This window comes from Hemiscyllium ocellatum, chromosome 12 (assembly GCF_020745735.1).
Source record: "Hemiscyllium ocellatum isolate sHemOce1 chromosome 12, sHemOce1.pat.X.cur, whole genome shotgun sequence".
Taxonomy (NCBI): Eukaryota; Metazoa; Chordata; class Chondrichthyes; order Orectolobiformes; family Hemiscylliidae; genus Hemiscyllium; species Hemiscyllium ocellatum.
This window is the reverse complement of record NC_083412.1, coordinates 86,178,061-86,202,329: the sequence shown is the minus strand read 5'-3', so window position 1 is coordinate 86,202,329 and position 24,269 is coordinate 86,178,061. Positions and strand designations below refer to the sequence as shown.

Sequence of the window (24,269 nt, the reverse complement as noted above, 5' to 3'; positions counted from 1 at the left end):
GCGCTTTCCCAGCAACACATTTTCACCTCTGATCTCCAGCATCTGCAGACTTCACTTTCTCCTACAGGTGCTTTAGACAGGACAGAGGTGGTGGAAGGAGGGGAGGGGCAGTTGCAATTTTGTTTTAAGGTGAGTATCACTATTAATCAGAGATGAAATAACAGGGAATACAAGAGTTTACTGAAGAAGGAAATCAGGAGGGTGAAAAGGGGACACAAGATAGCCTTGGGTGGGAAAATTAAGGTGAATCCAAAGAGGCAGTTTAAGTATATTAAAGGAAAAAGAATAACGAGAGAGAATAGGACCTCTCAAAGATCAAAGTGGATATGTATGCGTAGAACTGCAGGAGATGGCGAAGTTTTCAATGAATATTTCTTCTGTGTTTACTATGGAGAAAGACATAAAGACTTTGGGAAGTTAGTGGTGATATTTTGGAGACAGTCCATAATCACAGTGGAGAAGGTGTTGGATGTATTAGAATGTATGGAGGTGGATAAGTCACCTGCTCCTGCAGATACAGAGGAACCTTGATTATCTGAACACCAATTATCTGCAAATTGGATCATCTAAAGGAGATCTCGAGGTCCCAAGAGAAACATTACATCAAAGACGTGTTTCCAACAGTGATTGATTGTCTTTTGTTTACAGTGATTAAACAGGCACCGACTCCAAATAACTGATATCTCTCTCTCTCTCTCTCTCTCTCTCTCCCCCTCCCTCCCTCCACGTTCCCTGGACTTATACAGAGGTTCCCCGCCCCCCCCAACCTTCCCCCAGATAATTTGTCCTATATAGGGCAAAGGTGGAACTTGGCAAAAAGTTGTGTGTGTTATTTGGAGACTTACAGCACAAAGGCAGCTGCAGCTGCAATCTTATTGTTGGTGTTCAGTCCGGCTGCCCCGGGGACGTGGTGGGGGGTGGGGTTCTGCGGGGGCAGGGTCTCGCACACTGTGTGCTGCTGCCTTGTCTCCTGAATGGGAGGCAGACTTTTTAAAAACTCCGAGTCCCAGAGGAAAGGCGTTTAATCGATTTAACCAAATAATCAATTATCCGAACAAAATAGTGCCCGTCCATCACGTTCAGATAATCAAGGTTCCCCTGTATATCCAGGAGCACTGCAAGAGGCTAGAGAGGAAAGTGTGGAGGCCTGGCTGATATTTTTTGCATCATCATTAGCCATAGGTGAGGTCCCAGAAGATGGGAGGGTAATGAATGGTGCGCTATTATTTAAGAAGGGCTGCAAAGAAAAGCCTGGGAACTATAGATCACTAAGCTTAATGCTGGGTGGATGAGTTAGATGAGAAGATTCTGAGGGATAAGGTATACAAGGTCTTTGGAAAGACTGGTTGATTAGGAATAGTGAGCATGTATTTGTGAGTGGGAAATCGTGCCTCAAAAATCTGTTAGATTTCTTTGGAGTGACCAGGAAGGTTGATGAGGGGAGGGTGGTAGATGCAGTCCATATGGATTTCAGCAAGGCCTTTGATAAGGTTCCACGTGGGAGGCCTCTCCAGAAGGTTAGATCACATGGAATCCAGGGCGAGCTGGCAAATTAGATACAAAATTGGCTTGATGGTAGGAAGCAGATGGTAATAGTGGAAGAATACTTGTCAGACTGGAGGCCTATGACTGGTGGAGTGCCTCAGAGTTCGGTGCTGGACCTATTACTGTGTTATCTGAATCAGTGATATGGTTGAGAATGCACAAAGCATGATTCGTAAGTTTGTTGATGACAGTAAAATAGGTGATAACATAGGCAGCGAAGAAGGTTATCAGAAATTGCAGCAGGCTGGAACTCTGTGGGAGGCTAGAGAAGTGATTGCTGGGCCTCTTGCTGAGATATTTGTATAATCGTTAGTCACAGTGAGGTGTTGTGCTCCTCCAGCACCACTAATCTAGAAACAGGTGAGGTGCCGCAAGATGAGAGGTTGGCTAACATGGTGCCACTGTTTAAGAAGGGCGTTAAAGACAAGCCAGGGAACTACAGACCAGTGAGCCTGACGTCAGCGGTGGGCAAGTTGTTGGAGGGAATCCTGAAGGACTGGATGTACATATATTTGGAAAGGCAACAATTAGGGATAGTCAACATGGCTTTGTGCATGGGAAATCATGTCTCACAAACTTGATTGAGTTTTTTTGAAAAAGTAACAAAGAGGGTTGATGAGGGCAGTGTGGTAGATGTGATCTATATGGACTTCAGTAAAGCATTTGACAAGATTATCCATGGGAGACTGATTAGCACGGTTAGATCTCATGGAATACAGGGTGAACTAGCCATTTGGATACAGAACTGGCTCAAAGGTAGAAGACAGAGGGTGGTGGTGGAGGGTTGTTTTTCAGACTGGAGACCTGTGACCAGTGGAGTGCCACAAGGATCAGTGCTGGGTCCTCTACTTTTTGTCATTTACATAAATGAGTTGGATGCGAGCATAAGAGATACAGTTAGTAAGTTTGCAGATGAGACCAAAATTGGAGGTGAAAATGTGTTGCTGGAAAAGCGCGGCAAGTCAGGCACCATTCAAGGAGCAAGAAAATCGACGTTTCGGGCATAAGCCCTTCATCGGGATGCTGCCTGACCTGCTGCGCTTTTCCAGCAACACATTTTCAGCTCTGATACTCCAGCATCTGCAGACCTCACTTTCTCCTCCAAAATTGGAGGTGTAGTGGACAGTGAAGAGGGATACCTCATGGGCTGAGAAGTGACAGATGGAGTTTAATTCAGATAAATGAGAGGTGCTGCATTTTGGGAGAGCAATCTTAGCAGAACTTATACACCTTTAATTGTAAGGTCCTAGGGAGTGTTGCTGAACAAAGAGCCCTTGGAGTGTAGGTTCTTAGCTCCTTGAAAATTGAGTCGCAGGTAGATAGGATAGTGAAGAAGGCGTTTGGTATGCTTTCCTTTATTGATCAGAGTCATGAATACAGGAATAGGCAGGTCATGTTGCAGCTGTACAGGATATTGATTAGGCCACTGTTGGAATATTGCGTGCAATTCTGGTCTCCTTCCTATGGGAAAGATGTTGTGAAACTTGAAAGCGTTCAGAAAAGATCAACAAGGATGTTGCCAGGTTTGGAGGATTTGAGCTATAGGGATAGGCTGAACAGGCTGAGGCTGTTTTCCCTGCAGCATCGGAGGCTGAGGGGTGACCTTATATAGGTTTACAAAATTATGAGACTCATGGAATGGTAAATAGGCAAAGTCTTTTCCTTGGGGTGGGGGTGTCCAGAACTAAAGGGCATAGGTTTAGGGTGAGTGGGGCAAGATATAAAAGAGGGTGGTATGGGAATGGAATGAGCTGCCAGAGGAAATGGTGGAGGCTGGTACAATTGCAACATTTGAAGGCATGCGGATGGGTATATGAAGAGGAAGGGTTTGGAGGGATATGGGCCGGGTGCTGGCAGGTGGGACTAGATTGGGTTGGGATATCTAGTCGGCATGGACAAGTTGGACCGAAGGGTCTGTTTCCATGCTGTACATCTCTCTGATCTTGATCAGCTGGGAAAGTGGGCCGATACAGGCAAATGGAGTTTAACATAGATAAGTGAGAGGTCTTGCATTTTGGAAAGTCAAATCAAGGTAGGAATTTCATGGTGAATGGTAGGGCCTTTAGGAGTGTAGTGGAACAGAGAGAAGTGTATAAGATAATGAGAGACATGGATAGAGTGAATACACTCAGGGTTGCAGAATTGAGGGCTAGAGGGCATCATTTTAAGGTTAGAGGGAAAAGAATAAAAGGAACCTGAGGGGCAAATTTTTTTACACAGACAGTGGTATGTATATGGAATGAGCTGCCAGTGGAAGTGATTAAGGTGGGTACAGTAACAACATTTAAAAGGTATTTGGACAAATACATGGATAGGAAAGGATTAGAAGGATGCAGGCCAAGTGCAGGGAAATGAAGTTAGCGTGGACAGAGATTTTGTTCAGCATGGACTAGTTTGGGCCAAAGGGCCTGTCTTCATGCTGTAGGACTTTGATTGTAATTATGATTTGTCAACATTTCCTGCTGCCTCAGAAAAGCAGCCAATGTAATTAGAGCTTCCCACCCCGGTGATACTCTCTTCCACCCTCTTCCATCATGTAGAAGATACAAAAGTTTGAAAACACGTATCAATGGATTCTAAAATAACTTGTTATTCACCGTTATCAGATTTATGAACAGACCTCTCCTACATTAAAGTTGATATTACAGCCTACAGAGGGGGTGCAGTGAAATATTATATTCTGAATTCTGTTCTATTACCCTGATGTACTTCTGTCAGATATGAGTTGTCCAGTTAGCATGGAAAACAATATTTCTCACTCTATCTCAATACATGTGAATATAATAAATCAAATAGCAGTGTCCAAGGAAAAATAAAACTTGTCCATTTTGTTAGGAAGAATTAAAACCAGTATACGATGTAAATTGAGAAAGTTGCCAGAATTTGACAATACAGAGGGACGTGTGTATCTTGGTACAAAGATAGCATGCAAGTGCAAGAAATGATGAGGAAGGCAAATGGAATGTTGTAGTTTATTCCAAGAATGGAATATAATATCAGGGAAGATTTACTGCAGCTGTACAGGATGTTGGTGAGACCACATCTGGAGAACTGTGTAGTTTTGGTCTCATAGTTGGAAAAAAATATTCAGTTGCATTAGAAGCAGTTCAGAGGAGGTTCTATCAGAGGGGATGGTTTCAATTTATGCCATCTTAATCTTAGGTTGAAAAGGCTTGGCTAATACCCATTAAAGTTTAGGAGAAGGAAAAGCAGATCTTCCTAAAACATATAAAATCTTGTTGACTGGATAAGGTTTATATTGAAGAAGTTTCCTCCTATGAGCCACTGAATTTATTCAAGGCTGAATTTGATGGATTGTTAATAGACAGCAAAAGTACATATTATGGAGAGGGATGCTGAGACCACAACCACATAAATCATGACCTTTCTAAATGATAGGTCAGCTTCCTTTCCTACACTTCCTGAACTGCCTCCTAGAAGGGGCAGATCAGAATGGGTGGCATGGTAATGTTTCTCTCGGGACCAGGCACAGACCAGCATCAAGTATAGGAGGGCTTTAAATACCATCCATTTACCCTTGCCTCAGACCCTCCCTAAACACTTACAACCTTTAGTTTACGCCACATCAGGTACAAAGCATTTGGTATAAGCAGTGGTAGGTTTATTAAGTAGAAGCTCAAATATAACAAAATGGAACATAGCAAGACAATAATCACAATATGTTTTTATGAACACCAGTTGATTGAGGTGTTGTCTCATGGTCTGCTCTTTTTGCTGTTGCGTTCCTTTTAAACATAGTCCACCTCCTTTTCTCTTGGTTGTGTGTTGAAGATCATAATCTTCATCATCTTATACCCTTTTGAGTCCAGCCTTGTGCTATATTAGCTGAATGATTAGTTTACCCTTGATTTGGCTGAAATCTCATCTTAACTAACCTGATTAATTTATTATCATTGTTGACCTGGTGAAGTAGCCATAATTTCATTACTGCTCAATACAGCATTGCAAATATGAATGGAAGAAGACCCTTGAGCTAACTAACATAGTTAACATAATACAGAACTTTTTGTCTTTGCTATTGGCTTATTACAGAGTTCAGCAGACAAAATTGCTGATCCAAGCTTCTAATCAGCCAATGGCTAGGATACTTTCTGATCTAAGGCTTTATAACAGCTGACATTTCTTACTATTTTCCATATTTTTGGAATCTAACTTAGAAATTATTTTAAAATTATGCCCCATTTTTCGGAATTTTTAAATTCTTTTCCCCATTTTAACCGAACTCCTCTCCCTCATCCCGGGTTCACTCACACTTGATCTCGGGTTCTGTGATGACCCTGAGCCTTCAGCAAGTGCATTACCACCAACTGTTTGACAGCTGGGACTTATACCACTGTGGAGCGCAATCATGGGAAAGCTTGATACTGGTCACTCAAATGTTTAAGAAAAGGGGATTGACAGGAGCTCCCCACTCACTCTCTGACCAGCATGTGAGAACCCTTTCAGCCTGAGAATCTCGGCCAATGTTTCTGTTGTTGGGAATGTTGTGACTGAAATATCAGCCGAATCATTGTGAATGCATCTCAAAGCCTGACATCAATTATTAATTTGGTTACTGAATTAAGACTAACAGCATCAATCCCATTACAGGACCATAGAAATGAGCTTAATCCTAAATTTCCTTTTATTTTTATTTTATTTTTTTCTCAGAAGAACATTTACACTTGCTTAAATTCCCATAAATCTCTTTGATGGTCAAATTTGAGTAACTTCTAGCAGCACATTAACAATTTTCTAGCTTATTATACAATTTATTTTGCTTTGCTCCATGGTACATGAAAAAACAATATTACACAATGGTTGTGTTGAGAAAAAATCCACTGTATTGCACAATAGTGGGCAACCTAATTTAAAATAGACAACATATTTAAGGTCATACAACTAATGTCTTTTGGGTATGCATCTGTCAGACTGCTAGCTTCTGCATGAATCAGAATTGAGAATCATTGAGAATTGCAATTTAGGCATTTTCTTTCCTCACTGCCATCCCACCACACTCACCTTTTTTTCTCTTTGTTCCCATCCTCATCGACTTGTTCTCCTCTATTATTCCACAGGCATCAATATTCCATTATATCGCGTAAATGGGAATTTCCACACTTTAACTCAATAGATTTTAGTGGCAAGAAGGATCAGAGCTTAGCCAGCTCTTGTGCACAAGTCTGCATTGTTCAGCAAGAGTCACTGGACAGTGGCCAATGAAGCCTGTCACTTTATTTTTTCTTTGCTCCCCCAATGCCAAAGGACCCTGAGACCAATCGATTGCACCTCCATATACCTCACCTGAAATCAGCTAGTTCTCTCCCAACGGAGAGATAATCAAATTTGACCGTTGACTGGATTCGTACTGCCGTTGGTAAAGTGGAATTGGTAACTTATCCTGTAATTGCTGCCACCCATGCTTGCTGATTGGGCAATGGTTAACTAACAGATAGCAGTGAATAGGATAAGTGGAGTAGATTTAAAACAAAGATGCAGAGAAATCACTTCTCTCAAAGGGTTGTGAATCTGTGGAATTCAGCACCAATGTCGTGGATACTGAGTAAATTTAAGGAGAGATGTGTATTTTTGATCAGTAATGGGTTGAAAGTTTATGGAGAATGGTCAGGAAAGTGAAGTCGAGGCCGAGGTAAGATCAACCATGATCATATCGAATGGTGGAGCAGGCTCAAGGGGTTGAATTGTCTGCTCCTGGTTCTTATATCCTTAGTGACCATCATTTAATCTTAGCGGGGATGTCTTTGGAGTTCAAGCAGTTTTAAGATGTACTTGCCAATGATATCTCAGTGACAAGTCTCATCTTTACAGGCTTTAATGGTGGCCCAGTGGTTAGCACTGCTGCCTCACAGCGCCAGGGTTTGATTCCACTCTCAGATGACTGTATGGAGGTTGCACATTCTTCCCATGTCTGTATGGGCTTCCTCCAGATGTTCCAATTTCTTCCCACAGTCCAATGAAGTGCAGATTAGGTGGATTGGCTATGCTAAATTGCCCATGGTGCACAGAGATGTGTAGGCCAAGTAGATCTGGCACGTGAATTGCAGGGTTACAGGACCAAGGTAGGATGTGGGTCTGGGTCGGATGCTGTTCGATGGGTCAGTGTGAGCTCAATGGGCCGAATGGCTTGCTTCCACACTGTAGGGTTTCTAACATTCGATAATGCTAAGCCAAATAGATTCGCACTGTTCTAGAATGGCCATCCCCAAAATAAACTTGGATAGCAGCTTTAGTGGGATCTGTCAAACTTCTGGTACAATGGGAGCATAATGGTATTGTCACTGACCTGGTAATCTTAAAGTCCAGAAACATATTCTGGGCACCTAGGTTTAAATCCAGCCACAGCAGCTGGTAGAATTCAAATTCAGGGTTTAGATCAGAGCGGTGCTGGAAAAGCACAGCAGGTCAAGCAGCATCCGTGGAGCAGGAAAATCGACGTTTTGAGCAAAAGCCCTTCATTGGGAATAGAGGCAGGGAGCCAGAGTGGAGAAATAAGTGGAGAGATGAATTGAATTTAAATTCAATTAATTAACAAAAATTGAATTAAAGGCTAATCTCAGTAACAGTGACAAATCATGAAACTATCATCGACTTTCATTAAAAACCCATCTGCTTCACTAATGTCCTTGACAGAAAGAAATCTGCTGCTACTCTTGCTTAGCTTGACTTATATGCGACTCTGGACCCATGCTGTGGTTAACTCTTAACTGCCCCTACAATGACCCAGACAGGTAATATGGGATGGGCAACAAATATTGCCCCGGTCAGAATAGCCCACATCTCAAAGAAGAAAAAAACACAACTCCAGCTCAGTATGGTAGCCCTTTCTTGACAAGAACCAGGAGTCCAGATAGGATTCCATGCTGGGAGTCCAGATGGCTTTAGCTGCTTAAGTTCTCGCAAAACATTTTGCATTCTCCAAATATGTCACCCTCTGCTTGAACTAGCTGATGGAGAGGATGTGCTCTCCATAACAGAGAACTTCTGCCTTTGTAAATTTTTCAATAGTTTGGTTTAGAGATTCTTAAGCCTGGTAATGGGTTTTTATGTATGTCAGGCTAACCGAAAAGGAAACAAAAAAGTTCAGACACACATCACGTCGTGTCCTCAACCATATGAGACTCAAGGATCTTTTTCATCACTTATTGCAAATGGGGAAAATGTTCAAACACAAGTTTCTTTCGATTGAGCTTTTTAAAGCAAACAAGTTTTTGACTAATTTATTAACTATATAAAAGAAACAAAACTGAAATTAAGACTCGAAATTATGTACAAAAATTTCCCAAAAATCACTTGGACAGTTTGTGATCTTCCCACTGAATCGAGCTCCACTGTCAATGGCACGACTTCCAGTCATCACGTTATGTGCTTTGGAATTTTCAGCTTTCGCTCTACTTCACTATTTTGCCACCTTCCTTTTTAGGATTATCTATGTCCAAGTTGTTGATGCTTCGCAGTAAACAACAAGGTCAAAGTGGTCTCCCAATGGTTTCCAACAGTTTGAGCTACCCAGAACCAAGTGTCATAAAGTTACTAAAAAGATTTATAGTTTATTCAATTTTATTACATAGAATTATGCTTTACAAAAATTAAAACCAGGCCTCCAAAATTAATTTCAAAATACTGCATCCACGAATATATCAAACATGTTCATATACTCTTATGATACATCTTTCTAACGCAACTCCTTTTCCTCCATTGTGTGTTTTCACCTGAATGTATTAAATATGTCGTTCTGGGGAACAGTCTCAAGATATCAGCAGTTGTCAATTACCTCTCAGTGGTAATTCGTTACATGGGAGCCTAGGCAATGTGTTCCATTGTTTGGCTGTTCCATTTTGAAGAGAATTGTTTGCAAGTCTGACCACATCCTTGCCTGTAGTCCTCCAAAAACAAGAAGCTTTCCAGTGGTGGGGACAATTTTGGTTATTTGATTTATCAAGAGAATAAATCAAAGTGGATTTCTTGAACTTAGCTGTCCTAATAATACTTCTCCTTTTTGGAGCCATTTCTAGTAATGTGCAACGTTTCCTGACTATTTCAGCAAAATAAATATATGTAAGCTTAGAAAACTTTTCTAGGTGCTAAGCATGAATCTATGAAATTTCAGATGAAATCATGCATGTGATCCGTTGATATTTCAATCAGATCGACTCCCCAAAACTAGCTGAACAGGGAAAAGTAACAGCAGCAGAATGGAAACTTTGAGGGAAAAGAGTCAAGAATGCAACAGTTGTCAGCTGCTTTCTTGATAGTTTTTGGACTGATTATAAAGCCAGTGTGTCTTTAATCAATCTCCTCATAGTAGTACTGACTGATGTCCCAAGAGAATCAGTGATCTGGTAGCTGATTTTGTACAGGTACGGCTGCACGTCTCTCAGGCTTGTATCAAAGACATTGTCCACCTCTGATTGCGTCGGCATTTTGGGCAAGTACTCGTGTCGGTTCATGACCTCGATGATATTGATTATCTTCTCGCCTAGTTTTTCGCCCACCTTCTCACGGCAGATCTGCCTCTCCTGTTCGTTGGCCAGGTTCACCACGTTGAGTTTGAAGGCCCATACTTCCCACGGAATGCACTCATCTGAGAATGGCCAGCGCGACTTCTTCTTCTGGTAGAACTCAAGGGAGATTTGACCACTCCCATCGCTTCCAGAATTACGAAGGGCATCCTATTGTTAAAGGAGAAAATGGCATAAGACAAATGAGGGGTGAGATCCATTACTCCAAAATATCAACCAAATATAATTGTTATGTTGGAGTCTGAATGCACAATTCTTGAAATTACAGTAAGTTTGAGGGGGGTTCTAAACCTTGTAGACCATAGGTCCCGGGTTGGAATCTTATTACGTTTCAATTTCATCCAGTATTTGGGGACTCCACATTCTGATCATGTACACTTAGTAAGTGGGACGTCAGCTAATGATCCCACATCCAATTGATGCTAAAGTTCAGATTATTTTTTCCTAAATTCCAGATACAATTGTATTTTTAATCTGGGCTCCAGGAGCATGTCCTCATTCAATTTTGAATACCAAAATTTGGGGAAATATCTAGTTCATGAAGGGAACTGAATGCAGCTTAAGTTGATAGAAATTCTAGAGTTTAACAGGCTAAAGTTTGAGCAAAGCTTTACATAAGAACACAAGAAATACAAGCTGCAGTAGACCGTCTGGCCCATTGAGCCTGCTCAGAGATTCAATGAGATGATGGTTGATCTTTTTATGGACTCAGCTCCACTTACCCGCCTGCTCATCATAACTCTTAATTCCTTAACTGTTCAAAAATCTATCTGTCCTATACTTAAAAAACATTGTGAGGTAGCCTTAGCTTCTCCATTGGGGAAGGGATTCCACAGATTCACAACCCTTTGGTTGCTGCTCAACTCAGTCCTAAATCTGCTCTCCCTTAATTTGAGGCTATGCCCCCTGGTTCTAGTTTCACCTGCCAGTGGAAACAATCTCCCTGCTTCTATCTTACCTACAGTATTCCCTTCATAATTTTAAATGTTTATATAAGATCTTCCCCTGTTCTTCTAAATTGCAATGAGTATAGTCCAAATCTTGGCTGGCTGTGTGGAGTTTGCACATTTTCCCCGTGGTTGGACTGTGGGAGGAAACCCACACAAAGATGTGCAGGGTAGGTGAAATTGCTGTGCCAAATTGCCCAAAGTGTTAGGTGTATTGAGGCTCAGTAGTTAGCACTGTTGCCTCACAGTGCCAGGGATCTGGGTTCGATTTCTGACTTGGATGACTGTTTGTGTGGAGTTTGCACATTCTCTCCATGTCTGTGTGTTTCCTCTATGAACTTAGGTTTCCTCCCACAGTCACGGGTAAATGTAGGGTAGTGGAATGGGTTTGGGTGGGTTACTCTTCGGAGGGTTGGTGTGGACTTGTTGGTCTAAATGGCCTGTTTTCATACTAATCTTAAAATAAAATCACTCTTCGGAGTGTTGGTTTGGCCCAACAAGTCCACACCCACCCTCCGAAGGGTAACCCACCCAATCCATTCTCCTACCCTCTATTTACCCATGCCTTATGCACCTAACCCTGTGGGCAATTTAGCATAGCAATTCACCTGACCTGCACATCTTAGGATTGTGGGAAGAAACCGGAGCACCCAGAGGAAATCCACACAGACACGGGGAGAGTATGCAATCTCCATATAGACAGCTGCCTGACGAGGGAATCGAACCCAGGTCCCTGGTGCTGTGAGGCAGCAGTGCTAACCACTGAGCCACCGTGCTGCCCTCACTGGGTCAAATGGTCTGTTTTCACACTGTAGGTAATCTAATGTACTCAAGCTCTCCTCATAAACCAACCTTTTCATTTGTATTTCTTTGAATTTTGAAGGTTTGGGATTGAGGTATTTAAAATGGTAAAACGATTTAAAAGAACATAGATATAGAGAAACTGTTTCTCTTGTGTCAAATCCCAAACCAGGAGGCCACTATTAAAATTTGAAATAAACTATTCCAATCAGTAACCAATCCTTCACACAGAAGGCAGTGTGACTTCTGAAATTTCTTTCCTCAAACAGCTATGGAGAGGTACATTTTGGTCATATAGGGAACATGAAGAAAAGGCAGGCAGCTCTATTCTAACCAAACTGATTTGGAGGTGCCAGTGTTGGACTGTGGTGTACAAAGTTAAAAATCACACAATACCAGATTATAGTCCAACAGGTTTAAACGGAAGCTCTAGCTTTCAGAGCACTGCTCCTTCATCAACCACCTAATGAAAGAGCAGTGCTCCAAAAGCTAGTGCTTTCAGATAAACCTATTGGACTATAACCTGGTGTTGTCAGACTTTTAATTCTAACCAGGCTGATGGCTAATTAGCTTACCTGTGCTCATCCAGACAAGTGATATTTTAGAATGATAGGAGAAAATTGAGGGTAACAGTGGTCACAATTAACTCCTAGCATACACTATAACTTGATATATGAATGTTCCCTGAGTATGTAACATTGATCATCATCTAGAATAGAGGAAAAGTAAAATTGCCATTGTCCCAGAGGACCATATATGAGTGTGTGTGAGAGAGAGAGAGATGACTGGTGGTGAGTTTAACCTGAGGATCACCGTGCCTGAGGTGTAGAACGCAGGCCCTTCATGATAAGCTCAGCTGGGTCAGGAATCAGACACGATCTCAGTGAATGACAGAGCAGTCTCATTGGGCTGGCTGGCCTGGACACTCCAACACTGCAGCAATGCTGCACTGTAAGAGGTCCTCTCTTTCAGTTGAGGTGTTAAACTGAGGCCCAAAACTGCCTTTTCAATTGGACATAGATGGCTCATTTGAAAGGCAGGGTGACTCCCTTAAAGGTAAGCCCACACGCAATGTTGCTGGCATTTAAATGACAGAAAAATGAACATCAGGACACGGAAATGGTGTTGAGGGTGGTGGAAGCATTGTTGGAGACATTGGTGATGGAACTGGGCTGTGCTTCCAGGAATGGTCATGGAGGAGGGGCAGTAGGCGTACCCCTAGAAAGGAATGGGAGCAAGATTCCAAGGAGGCAAACTCCCAGGTTCTCAGCCAAGAACGCATAAGCAACGTGAAAGAAATTAAATCTCACATGGCTGGCCTAACTCTAAACTGACATCTACCCAGCTCCATACATTTCCAATATACTATAATTCCAACCTCTCACACTGCTCAATGCACTCACTCCATCTCTCACCTACTAGCACTTCTTGGCAATTAGCCCTCACTACAAATACCCAGATACCCCACCTCATTCTCTCACTACCTCCCAATGATTAGATTGAGCCTGAACAAGCAGAAGTAGAGGACTGATTTACTCTCCCAGCCAACTTCTCACAAATCCAGCAACAGTTTACTTGGTTTTAAGTCAACTTTCAGGGCCTCCCCCTGGGTTGCTCCATCAATTCACTGCAATATCGAACGCTCTCTTCCAAACTCAGCTAGAAAATATAGAAGCTTGAACAGGCATCAACAGGTTCAAGAACGGCTTTTTCCCTGTTGTTATTAGATTGCTGAATGGACCTTTCTAACTTCAAATAATGCTGATCTTGTTAACATTGATCTGCTTTGTGCATTGTAGCCCTCTATACCTCCCTCTGTCTAAGCACCCTATGATCTGTATAAAGTTAAAAATCAAACAACACCAGGTTATAGTCCTACAGGTTTAATTGGAAGCACTAGGTGGTTGTGATTATCTGCATGTCCTTGCTTGCTTTGGTCTGCCAGTACTGCTCGCAAAACAAAGCTTTTCACTGTACTACGGTACATGTGGCTACATTAAATCAAATCAGATCAAACCTATAAAACCGGAGAGAACTGCTCTGTTTTGAAATTGTGCCTTATGTGGACCCCTCAAAACTATCTCACAGTGCGGGTGTGGGCTTCCATTCAAAAGGCCGGGGGCACCTCGGGGAACGCCACACTCAAGTCTCAGCCTTGATTTTGGGATCAAGACATGGGGGTGTGGAGGAAGGCCTAATTGAAGAGTGCCAGCGACCAAGGTGAGGCTGAAACTGCAACGGTAGGCCTGGAGACTCTGTAAATCATTATGAAAAGAATGCAGACAATGGAAGCGCTTGAATTTGAACATAAACCGAAACCAACCGACTCGATCCATGATGAGCTTGGAGCTGGCGTCGCATTTTTAAAAAAAAATACACAAAACACCAGAGAGATAACGAAGTCTGCAGAGCAAACTCACCTTAAACTCGCCTACGGATCGACGCAGCGTGCGGTCCAGCTCGTCGGACGAGACCCGCACGTAGGTGCAGTCGACGAAATCGCAGTCCACGTCTTCGGTGCCCACCGTGCCGATGGAGTAGGTGCCCTCCTTCTTGTAGTGGAACTTGCCCGAGCTCCGGTGCAGAAGCACGGTGTGGAGCACGGCCAGCACGGTCTCCTCGATTTGCCTGGCTTCCACGGTGAGCTCCAGGATCTGCGACCTGCAGTTCATGGTGGCACGCAGGACAAGCCGGGTCCGTCTGTGTCTGTGTGTGTGTCTGACTCCCGTGTGTATCCTTGTGAAGAGGATCAGAGACTGATGGAACCCCAGGGAAACAATGTAGCCATTCAACAATGGAAATGGAACGCCGTCAGTTTCTGCTACAATGTAAACATTCCATCGGGTGACATCATCCGCTGCTGGAGGGGGAGGGAGTTTCTTCTCCTGACTACAGCATCCTGCCCGGGACAAAAATGAATGTAAACTCGCAATCACTGGAACATAAGCATGATTTGGACATAAGCAGAAGTTCTGGTCACTGAACTCAAAATGTTAACTTCTGAATTCTCTCCACGGACACTGCTGAGTTTCAAGTTTAGTTTCAGATCTTCAGCACCCACTGTTGTTTTTTTTAAATTTTGTATTCACTGGAGTTTGGGAGGCGACTTGATTGAAAAATATAACAGGGCAAGGATGTTTTTCACAGTAGTTGAGTTTTTTTTATCGTTTGGATAAAGACCCTTCGGCCCATCGCATCAGAAGAAAAAAACAGCAAAACTTGTGATGAAGTATATTGGAAAGCTGATATACTAGAAGAACAACGTCTCGTTTTCTGTTTGGGGACCCTGCAGCCCTCCTGACTCAATAATATGTTCAATAATTTTAGGGCCTGAACTTTCCCATGTCCTAGGCCCCGACCCCACACCCCAGGTCTTGTTATCACAGTCTGCATTATACCCTATCTATTGTTTGCCCTGATGAGAGGCCTTTGCCCAAAATCTCGGTTTTCATGCTCCTTGGATGCTGCCTGACCTACTGTGCTTTTCCAGCACCACACTCTCGACTGTAATCTCCAGCAACTGCAATCCTCACTTTCGGCTAGTCTCCATTAACAGCTATTCACACTCATAGCCAGATTGTTATCCACTCCTTTGTCTGTCCATCTGTTCTTCTTTCTCTTTGGGCCCTATCCCCACCTATCGTTTTACTCCTTACTACCCCCACATCGATCTAATCCACTCCAGTTTTTAGATACTTGGGCTCAATAGCTCTGAACAGTTCTGAAGATTCCCATCTCTACTATCCTTTTAGGCAGTGTCTCCTGCTTCAAGAGAGTCAGGTTGCAGAGGTGATTGTAGTGACCAACTGCAGGGAGAAGAATCCTGAAGGAGTTGGCAGAGGAGTTTGTAGAGGCATTGATGGTGATCTTTCGGAAATCACTGGAGTCAGGAAAGGTTCCAGCAGACTGGAATATGGCTAATGTAATGAAGGGAGGGAGGCAGCGGACAGGAAACTATAAGCTGGTTAGCCTGACCTTGGTCGTGGGTAAGATTTTAGAGACCATTATTAAGAATGATATTGCTGAGTATTTGGAAGTGCATGGTACAATAGGCTGAGTCAACATGGCTTTGTCAAAGGGATGTCATGCCTGACAAATATGTGAGAATTATTTGAGGAGGTAATCAGCAAGTTAAGCAAAGGAGAACCAGTGGATGTGATCGATTTGGATTTCCAGAAGGCTTTTGACAAAGTGCTACTCAGGAGGTTGCTAATAAAATAAGAGCCCATGGTGTTAGGGGCAAAGTATTGGCATGGATAGAGGATTGGTTAACTGGCAGAAAGCAGATAAAGGGGGGATAAAGGGATCTTTTTTTCAGGATGGCAATCTGTGACCAGTGAAGTTTTGCATGGGGTTCATCTTTATGTTATACATTAACGATCTGGGCGAATCAATTGAGGTCATTGTTGCTAAGTTAGCAGATGACATAAAGATAGGTGGAGAGGCAGATATTGTTGAGGAAGCAGGGAGGCTGTAGAAAGACTGGTACAGGCTACAAGAGTGGGTCAAAAAGTGGCTGATGGAATACAATGTGGGAAAATATAAAATATAGGAAGAATGGAGGCATAGACTATTTTCTAAGTGGGGAAAGGCAAATGTGATGTTAGCATTAATTTGAAAAGGACTAGGATACAAGAACAGAAATGTACTGTTCTGGCTAGATAAGGCTCTGGTCCGACTATATTTGGAATATTATGACCAGTTTTGGGCCCTATATCTAAGGAAGGATGTGCTGTAGTTGGAGGAAGTCTAGAGGATGTTTACAAGATTGATCCCAGGGATGAAGGGCTTGTCATATGAGGAGCAATTGAGGACTCTGGGTCTGCACTCGATAGAGTTTAGAAGGATAAGGCGAGGATCTGATTTAAACATACAGAATACAGAGAGACCTAGATAGAGCAGATGTGGAAAAGATGTTTCCACTCAGAGTTTTTAAAAGGTTTTAATCCAGAGATAGAGAAATATATTTGCTTAATCATAACACTACAATATATGGCATGTGATTGATGACACTTAACCTTTAAAAATAATACATGGACAGCATAGGAGCCAGCTACACTGATTGTCTACAGCTCTGTGTCAGGACCTTGTGAGGATGATGTTTAGAAACAAATGATCAGTTGTACAAAATCTAATCAAATCTTTCAAGTATATCTCCCAACTGTTCACACTTTGATGTACAAGTGCCGTTGTTATACAGACAAACACAAAAATGTTTTTGATGGTACTGGCTATGACCTTAGAAAATCTCCGTCTTTCTCTGAGTATTACTTTTGGATCTCTAACTGCCAACAGAAACAACAGACAGATTATTAATCACAGAATAGTTATAGGACAGAAACAGGGCATTCAGTCCACTTGTCTGTACTACTGCTCTGAAAGAGTGATTCATCAAGTACCACTCCCTAACCTGCTCTCTGTGGCCCTACGCAATCTTCCTTTTCACCTAAAATCTAACTCACTCTTGAATTCCTCAACTGAACTTGTTTTAATCACACTTTCAGGCAGTACATTCCAGAGTTTAAAAGTTTGTCTCACGTCTTAATTGCTTTTTCCCCTCCAATGACTTTAAGTGTGTGCCCTTTTGTTCTTCATACTTTGACCAATAGGAGCTTTATTTCCCTATTTCATTCTGTACAAACCCCTCATGATTTTTCTTACTGTTGTGCTGTTCCTGCACCACTGATCCAGAATCTGGTTTCCAGCATCTGCAGTCATTGCTTTTACCCAGTTGATTTTAACCCTACTGCGAATCCTCTTGCAAGGATGCCTGCCTTGAAGAAGTTTTCCTCCTCTCTCTACAAGAATCTCAGGGAGTCCCTCTCCCACTGCAACTCTATGCTGCTTTCTCCCCACCCCCATCCTCCTCTCACTTATTTCTCCACCCTTCAGGCTCTCTGCCTGTATTCCTGATGAAGGGCTTTTGCATGAAATGTCGATTTTACTGCTCCTCGGATGCTGCCTGAACTGCTGTGCTCTTCCAGCACCACTAATCCAGAATATAGCTATATCATGTATATTTGACAATTCGTTGGTATAACATCTTATGACATACACCTCACAGCCACAATTGAATGGACTGATAGACAGACAAAGGTGGATAAGGAAACAAACAGTTTGGAAAGGAGATTGGCAGATTAATGCATAGCCACCTAAGACAGGACCTAGAACAATAGACAAAGTTAAATTGATATAAAGATAAATACATAAAAAGACTAAACTTTGTGTTGTCTTCACTTACCTAATTCTGGTGTCTTGAGCATCCCTGATTAAAATCACTATTATTGGTGGTCATTCCTTCAGCTACTTGGGTCTTAAACTGAAATTTCTCCACATTTTTCTTGCTTCCTTTAAGATGCTCATTAAAATGTTCCTTGTTGCAATGTTTATTACATCAAAGGTGCTATCTGAATGCATGTAGTTGCTAATAGGTAGACAAATAAAATGTATTGATAGAAACATGAATGGATAAATGAGTAAAAAAGTAGAAAATGAAGTGTGTTAAATAGAGTGACAGATAGGAAAGTATCAAGAGGAGAAAGAGGATAGGCTGAGAGAGATGAAGAGAGATAAAGATGGACAGAGTGAGGTAGGTAAGTAAAAAGATGATAGAGGTTTTAGAAAAAATGATTAAATAGAAATATGCATACATAGAGTGAAATAGAGAGGTATACATGGATACAAACAGACAAACAGCCAGAACTAGAGTGAGAAAAATAGATAAAGAGATAGAGAGGGATAGAGTAAGGTCGCAAGAAATAGATACACAGAGATAGATGGAAAGAAATAAACTGAGAGAGATCGAAAAATAGAGAGGATGGGAAGGGAAAGAGAAACAGAGAGATAGACAGGAACAGAGAAAGATATTGATATGGTTAGAAAGAGAGATAAATAGAGGGAGAGATAAACATAGAGGGAAGTAAATAAAGGTAAATAAATAGAGAAAATAGAGATAAGGAGATGGATAAATGGACAGGGAGAGATAAATAGAGAGGGTGAGATAGAGAAATCTAGATAAATTGAGAGCCGGATAAATGAATATAGATAAAGAAAGAGAAATAGATGGAGAGTGATGGGCAAGGACAGAGTGAGATTGTGTGGTCTTTGGACTGTGGGGCTGTGTGCTGAGTCAGTGCTGCTTTAAGAAGCTTCGGGGAGGAGTTGGGTGGACTCCGCCCCTGAGTAAATGCCTGGAGAGTGGACTTGGAGCTGGGAGCTGGGAGCGGGGATGTGGAGGCTGGCTGCTTGTCTGTATTGTGGGCTGAGCTCGCTTTCACTCTCAGCAGTGTCATTGTGGTTCAGGGCCCGGCTTGCTCACTGTGTGGCCGGATGCAGTCAGTAATTGTAGCCGGGGATTGAGCTGTGTGGTGTCGGCCTGTGCCCCTTTCATAAGGAGAATGGAGTTAGTAAGGAAGGGCTGAAAGTGAAAGCCACATCAAGGAATCGAACTCAACACTTTTAAAAATAACTTGTTTTTGTAATTTAGTGATTTGTTAAGCTACTTAACAATTTTCAGAGGTTAGACAGTTTTGCTCAATTTTTAAAGACATGCCTCCAATTTGGCAAAATTTATCCAGTTAATATACTTTTTTAAAATGTGCAGTATCTAATGTACTCTTTATTGCTGCCTGACATGTCTGATTTGACTGTTGGGATGGAGCCCAATTTCTTGGATGTGCTGAAATGGGTTGGGCTCCTTGTCCTGTTCCTGGCCTCAATCTTTACATTGGTGATGTATGGCCTTCAGTGGGTTTCACAGCCTTCCCAGGGCAAGGGTAAAACTGTCCCCAAAGCTGGGGCTACGGCAGGTTCTCCTCTGAGCGATCCCGATGAGGGGGCAGCCACTCTTCTCTCCTGGGTGCTGTCCTTAGAAAGCTGGAACCGTGAGTGGCAGAAAGCCTGGGTCACCGCTCTCAATGAAGCAGTCGCAAAGCACGGGGTGAGTTCATGTCTCTGTACTTACCTGGTTCACTTGTAGAGGATAGGGTTGATGAAGCTGGTTGACCAGTAGCAGATGGAAGAAGATGGAGACTGGGGTGTATGAGTTTTGGTTTAAGTATGGTGAAACTATAATGGTTGTAAGACCGATTATTTTGAACCTAATGTGCTCTTAATCATTTCTGAGGTGTCTGATTTTTGCATTTGAACACTGTTGCTTACTAGACTATTTGATGTGGAGATGCCAGTGTTGGACTGGGCTGTACAAAGTTTAAAAATCACACAACACCAGGTTATAGTCTGACAAAGTTAATTGGAAGCACTAGCTTTTGGAGTGCTGCTCCTTCATCAGATGGTTGTGATGAAGGAGCAGTGCTTTGAAAGCTAGTGCTTCCAATTAAACCTGTTGGACTATAACCTGGTGTTGGTGTGGTTTTTAATTTGAGACTGTGGTTAAGAGCCAAACACAATGTCTGGAGTCTCTCATTCAGCTGACTGGGTAAGAATTACAGATTTTCTTCCCTAATTGATAATAGTGAACTGGACAGCCCTCTTGACAGCAAATCCTTTTTTAAAATTCATTCACGGGATGAGGGAGTGACTGTTGAGGCCAGCATTTATTGACCATATGTAATTGTCCAGAGGGCAGTTAAGAGTCAACCACATTGCTATGGGTCTGGAGTAACATGTAGGCCAGATCAGGTAAGGATGACAGTTCCTTTCCATAATGGACATTAACGAACCAGATGGGTTTTTCTGACCGTCAGTAATGGACTCATGGTTGTCGTTTGACTCTTAATTCAATTGAATTCAATTTCCACTATCTGCCATGGTAGGATTTGAACCTCAGTCCCCAGAGCATTACCTGGGGACTTAACTGGGGGCTTAAGTCTAGAGATTATACCACTAGGCCATTGCAGATAATAGGTTTATATTCTGGATTTTTAACGTATTTAAACTATCCCATTTGCCATGGTCACTTATTAGTCCAGCTGTTTAAATTAGTAATCAGGCAGTGTAACCTCTGAGTGGTTTTTGTTTGCTTCTTGAGGTAGCATACTTTGTGATGTCTTTCTGATGTTTACCATCTGTCTTTAACTCAGATTTTTAGTGTTCCTAGCTGCTTTTTTCTTACATTGAAAAGCAAATAACTTTTTCTGCAGAGCAGTGGATCTTCTGTTCTATACTTTGAGGAGCTTGCAGGAGAAGTTAAAAATCAGGAGGGCCAGTGAGATCTGCAGATACTGGAGAGCAGAGTAGAGTGTGTAGCTGGAAAAGCACAGCAAATCAGGCAGTATCCGAGGAGCAGGAAAATCGACGTTTGTAGCTGGAGCCCTTCTTCAAGGAGCCCGATATGTTGATTTTCCTGCTCAGATGCTGCCTGATTTGCTGTGCTTTTCCGGCAATGCACTCAACAAAGTTTAAAAATCACACACCAGACTATTGTCCAACAGGCTTATTTGGAAGCACTAGCATTTGGAGCGTCGCTCCTTCATCAGGGAGTTGTGGAGGTTAAGATCATGCTCATAGAATTTATAGTCAAAGGAGTCCAATGTCATGGAGATGTGATACAGTAAACAATCTCAGATTAAATCTTTCACCTTTTAGAATGGGATATGCTGGTTTCTGTTTGGCGTAAGCTTACAGAGTGAATTTATTTTTGCAGAGTGACATTTTATTTTGCTCAAAGACTCCATGAATCCACTGATTTTTCACCCGCTGTCCTGTGACTTTTTTAAAAGGGGGGCTTTTCCTTCTGCAAATTGGCTATCTTCTTTACTTATTTTATGAGAGCAATCATACTCCCATATGTATTTAATGTTGTCTCGTCTTCCAGTCAGTTTTGACCTGAAGATGCTATATAAACACAAGTTTTCTTCTTTTTCCCTGAGGAAGCTGATCAGAAGAGTTCAAATAATGTGGTGAAAGGAGAATATTTTGATCAATGATTTCCAGTCAACACTAAGAAGTAATCTTTGAAATGCTCATATATTTGAGGTAGTTTCTTGGTTTATGAAGTAATAATTTGTTTTAACCTTCTAGGTGAGTTGATTGCAGGAAAGGTTGGAACGTGATTCCTTATTTTACAAGAGCAAAGAAAGTAGCCAATTTGCAGAAAGAAAAGCCTCCCTTTTATAAAAAAAACAGATCACTGGGGAGGGGGTGGAGAATTAGTTTCGGTGATATTCAATTCTCTAAATAATGGACAAGGAAATTCCCAGGCTTTGTCTCAAATAGAATTAAATCATGCTGTCCAATTGAACAGCACTGTGACGTTGTATCTGTAAGACTTGGAGGTGCCAGTGTTGGACTGGGGTGGACAGAGGTGTGATATACTATGGGTTCAAAATGTGTTGCTTCATTTCCTTTTCTCCTTGAATTCTTCATTCTATTCTCATGGAAATGCACTACAAGTTTCAGTACTGTCCAATTTCTCCAGAAGTGCAACACATTGCTTGACATATCCCTTCCTCTTCGTGCTTTAATAGTCTTTATCTTCTATAAGGTAAAAACAAGGACTGCAGATGCTGGAAACCAGATTCTAGATTAGAGTGGTGCTGGAAAAGCACAGCAGGTCAGGCAGCATCCGAGGAGCAGGAAAATCGACATTTCGGCCAAAAGCCCTTTATTAGGAATACAGGCAGAGTGCCTGTCTCTCTTTTCCCTCACTTATCTTCTATAAACCTTGTGTCAACCACCCACTTGGTTTTCTTGTTCTAATCAATTCTGTCTTCAACTTTAATCAGCTTTGCCTTCTGTTTCCCCTCTCCTGCCGCTCCCCAATGCCTGCCCGAGCCTTCTACCGAGTTCTGACCTCGTTTGATAAACTGGCAAAGCTCTGACTTCCGTTCTTGGAGAAGGTCATCAGCCTGAAATGTTCACTTTTTTTTTCCTCCCCAAATGCTGCTTGACCCTATTGAGTCTCTGCAGAATTTTCTATTCTTATTTCACTGACATTTTTCCATTCTCTCCCTCGTTTGTTCTCAATCTTGTCCCTGGAGTTTTAGTTTTTCCCTGAGGAAAGGCAAAGTTGAGCATTGAAGAATGTAAATTGCCTCAACACACACTGCTGGGCCATGTGTTTCTTCACCCAGTGAACCTCTGCCAACAACCCTCCACTCTAATCATTAATGACACTGATGTGTCAGAGAGGTGTGGAATGGCACCTTGTGTACTCTGTAATGAAGGAGAGGAATCCTTTCCTATTGGAAAGATGTTGTGAAACTTGAAAGGGTTCAGAAAAGATTTATAAGGATGTTGCCAGGGTAGGAGGATTTGAGCTATAGGGAGATGTTGAACAGGGTGGGCTGTTTTCCCTGGAATGTTGGAGGCTGAGAGGTGACCTTATAGAGGTTTACAAAATTGAGGGGCATGGATAGGATAAATAGGCAAAGTCTTTTCCCTGGGGTCAGGGAGTCCACAACTAGAGGGCATGGGTTTAGGGTGAGAGGAGAAAGATATGAGACCTAAGGGGCAACTTTTCCATGTAGAGGGTGGTACGTGTATGGAATGAGCTGCCAGAGGAAGTGGTGGAGGCTGGTACAATTGCAACTTTTAAGAGGCATTTGGATGGGTATATGAATAGGAAGGGTTTGGAGGGAAATGGGCCGGATGCTGGCAGGTGGGACTAGATTGGGTTGGGATATCTAATCAGTATGGACGGGTTGGACCAAAGGGTCTGTTTCCATGCTGTACATCTCTGACTCTAAAAGAAAGAAAATGCATTGGCTTTCTCCATTGAATCGAGAACACCATTTGTTGGTGGTGCGGCTGTGTCTATGGTCACTGATGCCCTGTGGACTTGGAAGATGGAAGAATCAAGGGTAATTATGCTTTAAAGAGACTGGCACATAAACGAGTAGTGGATAAAGTCTGAAATTTTACGTAGTGGGTTAAACAGTGCCATATGGAACAGTCTGTGTCTCTCAAGTGGTACTCCAAATATTGTTCGTTGCCAGTAATAATGATTGTAGTTGAGGGCTTCAGCTGTAAACGGCCTAAAATTACAGAAAGAAACATGGTGAGAGCAGGTGGAGGCTGTTCAGCCCTTCAAGACTTGTCAATAATTTGAACGATAGTGAACGAATATGTTGCTGGTTAACATTTGGGTGTAACATTTTTGTGTGGTAGCATTTCAAATACTGTGTACCTCCCAGATGGCTCTGGGATTAAAAAGCGTTTTAATGAACCTTTTATAAAGAATGGAAGTCCCTAATTTTTGGGTTGAAGGGTCACGAGGTAGTGTAGCATTACTGTGTAATTAGTTGAGTCATCTAGGCCTGTTGACTAATTCTTGCTGATGGGTTTGCAACTCAATGAACTTATACACCTGTTTGTCTTCCACTGTCTCTCTCCTGTGCACGCACAACATGGGTGCTGGGGAAAATATAAGCATGACTGCAGTTAGGCAGTAGTATAGGAAAGGAAAAAAAAGTATAACCAGGAGATTTAGAGTCTCCTCAGTTTAGGGCACTGACCCTGTGCTGCCTGGTGCTTA

General features: G+C 42.2%; 2 protein-coding genes across 2 annotated transcripts in view; one reads left to right on the top strand and one right to left on the bottom strand.

Annotated features, from left to right (window-relative positions):
• Window positions 1-8,826: 8,826 nt before the first annotated feature.
• On the bottom strand, window positions 8,827-18,156 carry atg101 (autophagy related 101). The gene is made up of 3 exons (XM_060833223.1): window positions 18,075-18,156; window positions 14,254-14,732; window positions 8,827-10,235 (listed from the first exon to the last, which is right to left on the bottom strand). The coding sequence occupies exons 1-3, from the start codon at window positions 18,094-18,096 to the stop codon at window positions 9,831-9,833; spliced, it is 906 nt and encodes a 301-aa protein (XP_060689206.1). The 5' UTR covers window positions 18,097-18,156; the 3' UTR covers window positions 8,827-9,830.
• Window positions 18,157-19,036: 880 nt separating this feature from the next.
• LOC132821191 (C2 domain-containing protein 2) overlaps window positions 19,037-24,269 on the top strand; it is a 56,102-nt gene continuing 50,869 nt past the window's right edge. The window contains exon 1 of the mRNA XM_060833835.1: window positions 19,037-19,772. Coding sequence (XP_060689818.1) covers window positions 19,443-19,772 — 330 coding nt within the window. The 5' untranslated portion in view covers window positions 19,037-19,442. The remainder of the gene's footprint in view (window positions 19,773-24,269) is intronic.

Coding starts and splice junctions, on each gene's coding strand:
- atg101 (XM_060833223.1), bottom strand. CDS start 18,096: ATGCTCAAGACACCAGAATTAG. Junction 14,733..18,074: donor GCTCAAGACACCAGAATTAG/GTAAGTGAAGAC, acceptor TGTCCCGGGCAG/GATGCTGTAGTCAGGAGAAG. Junction 10,236..14,253: donor GATCCGTAGGCGAGTTTAAG/GTGAGTTTGCTC, acceptor CTTTAACAATAG/GATGCCCTTCGTAATTCTGG.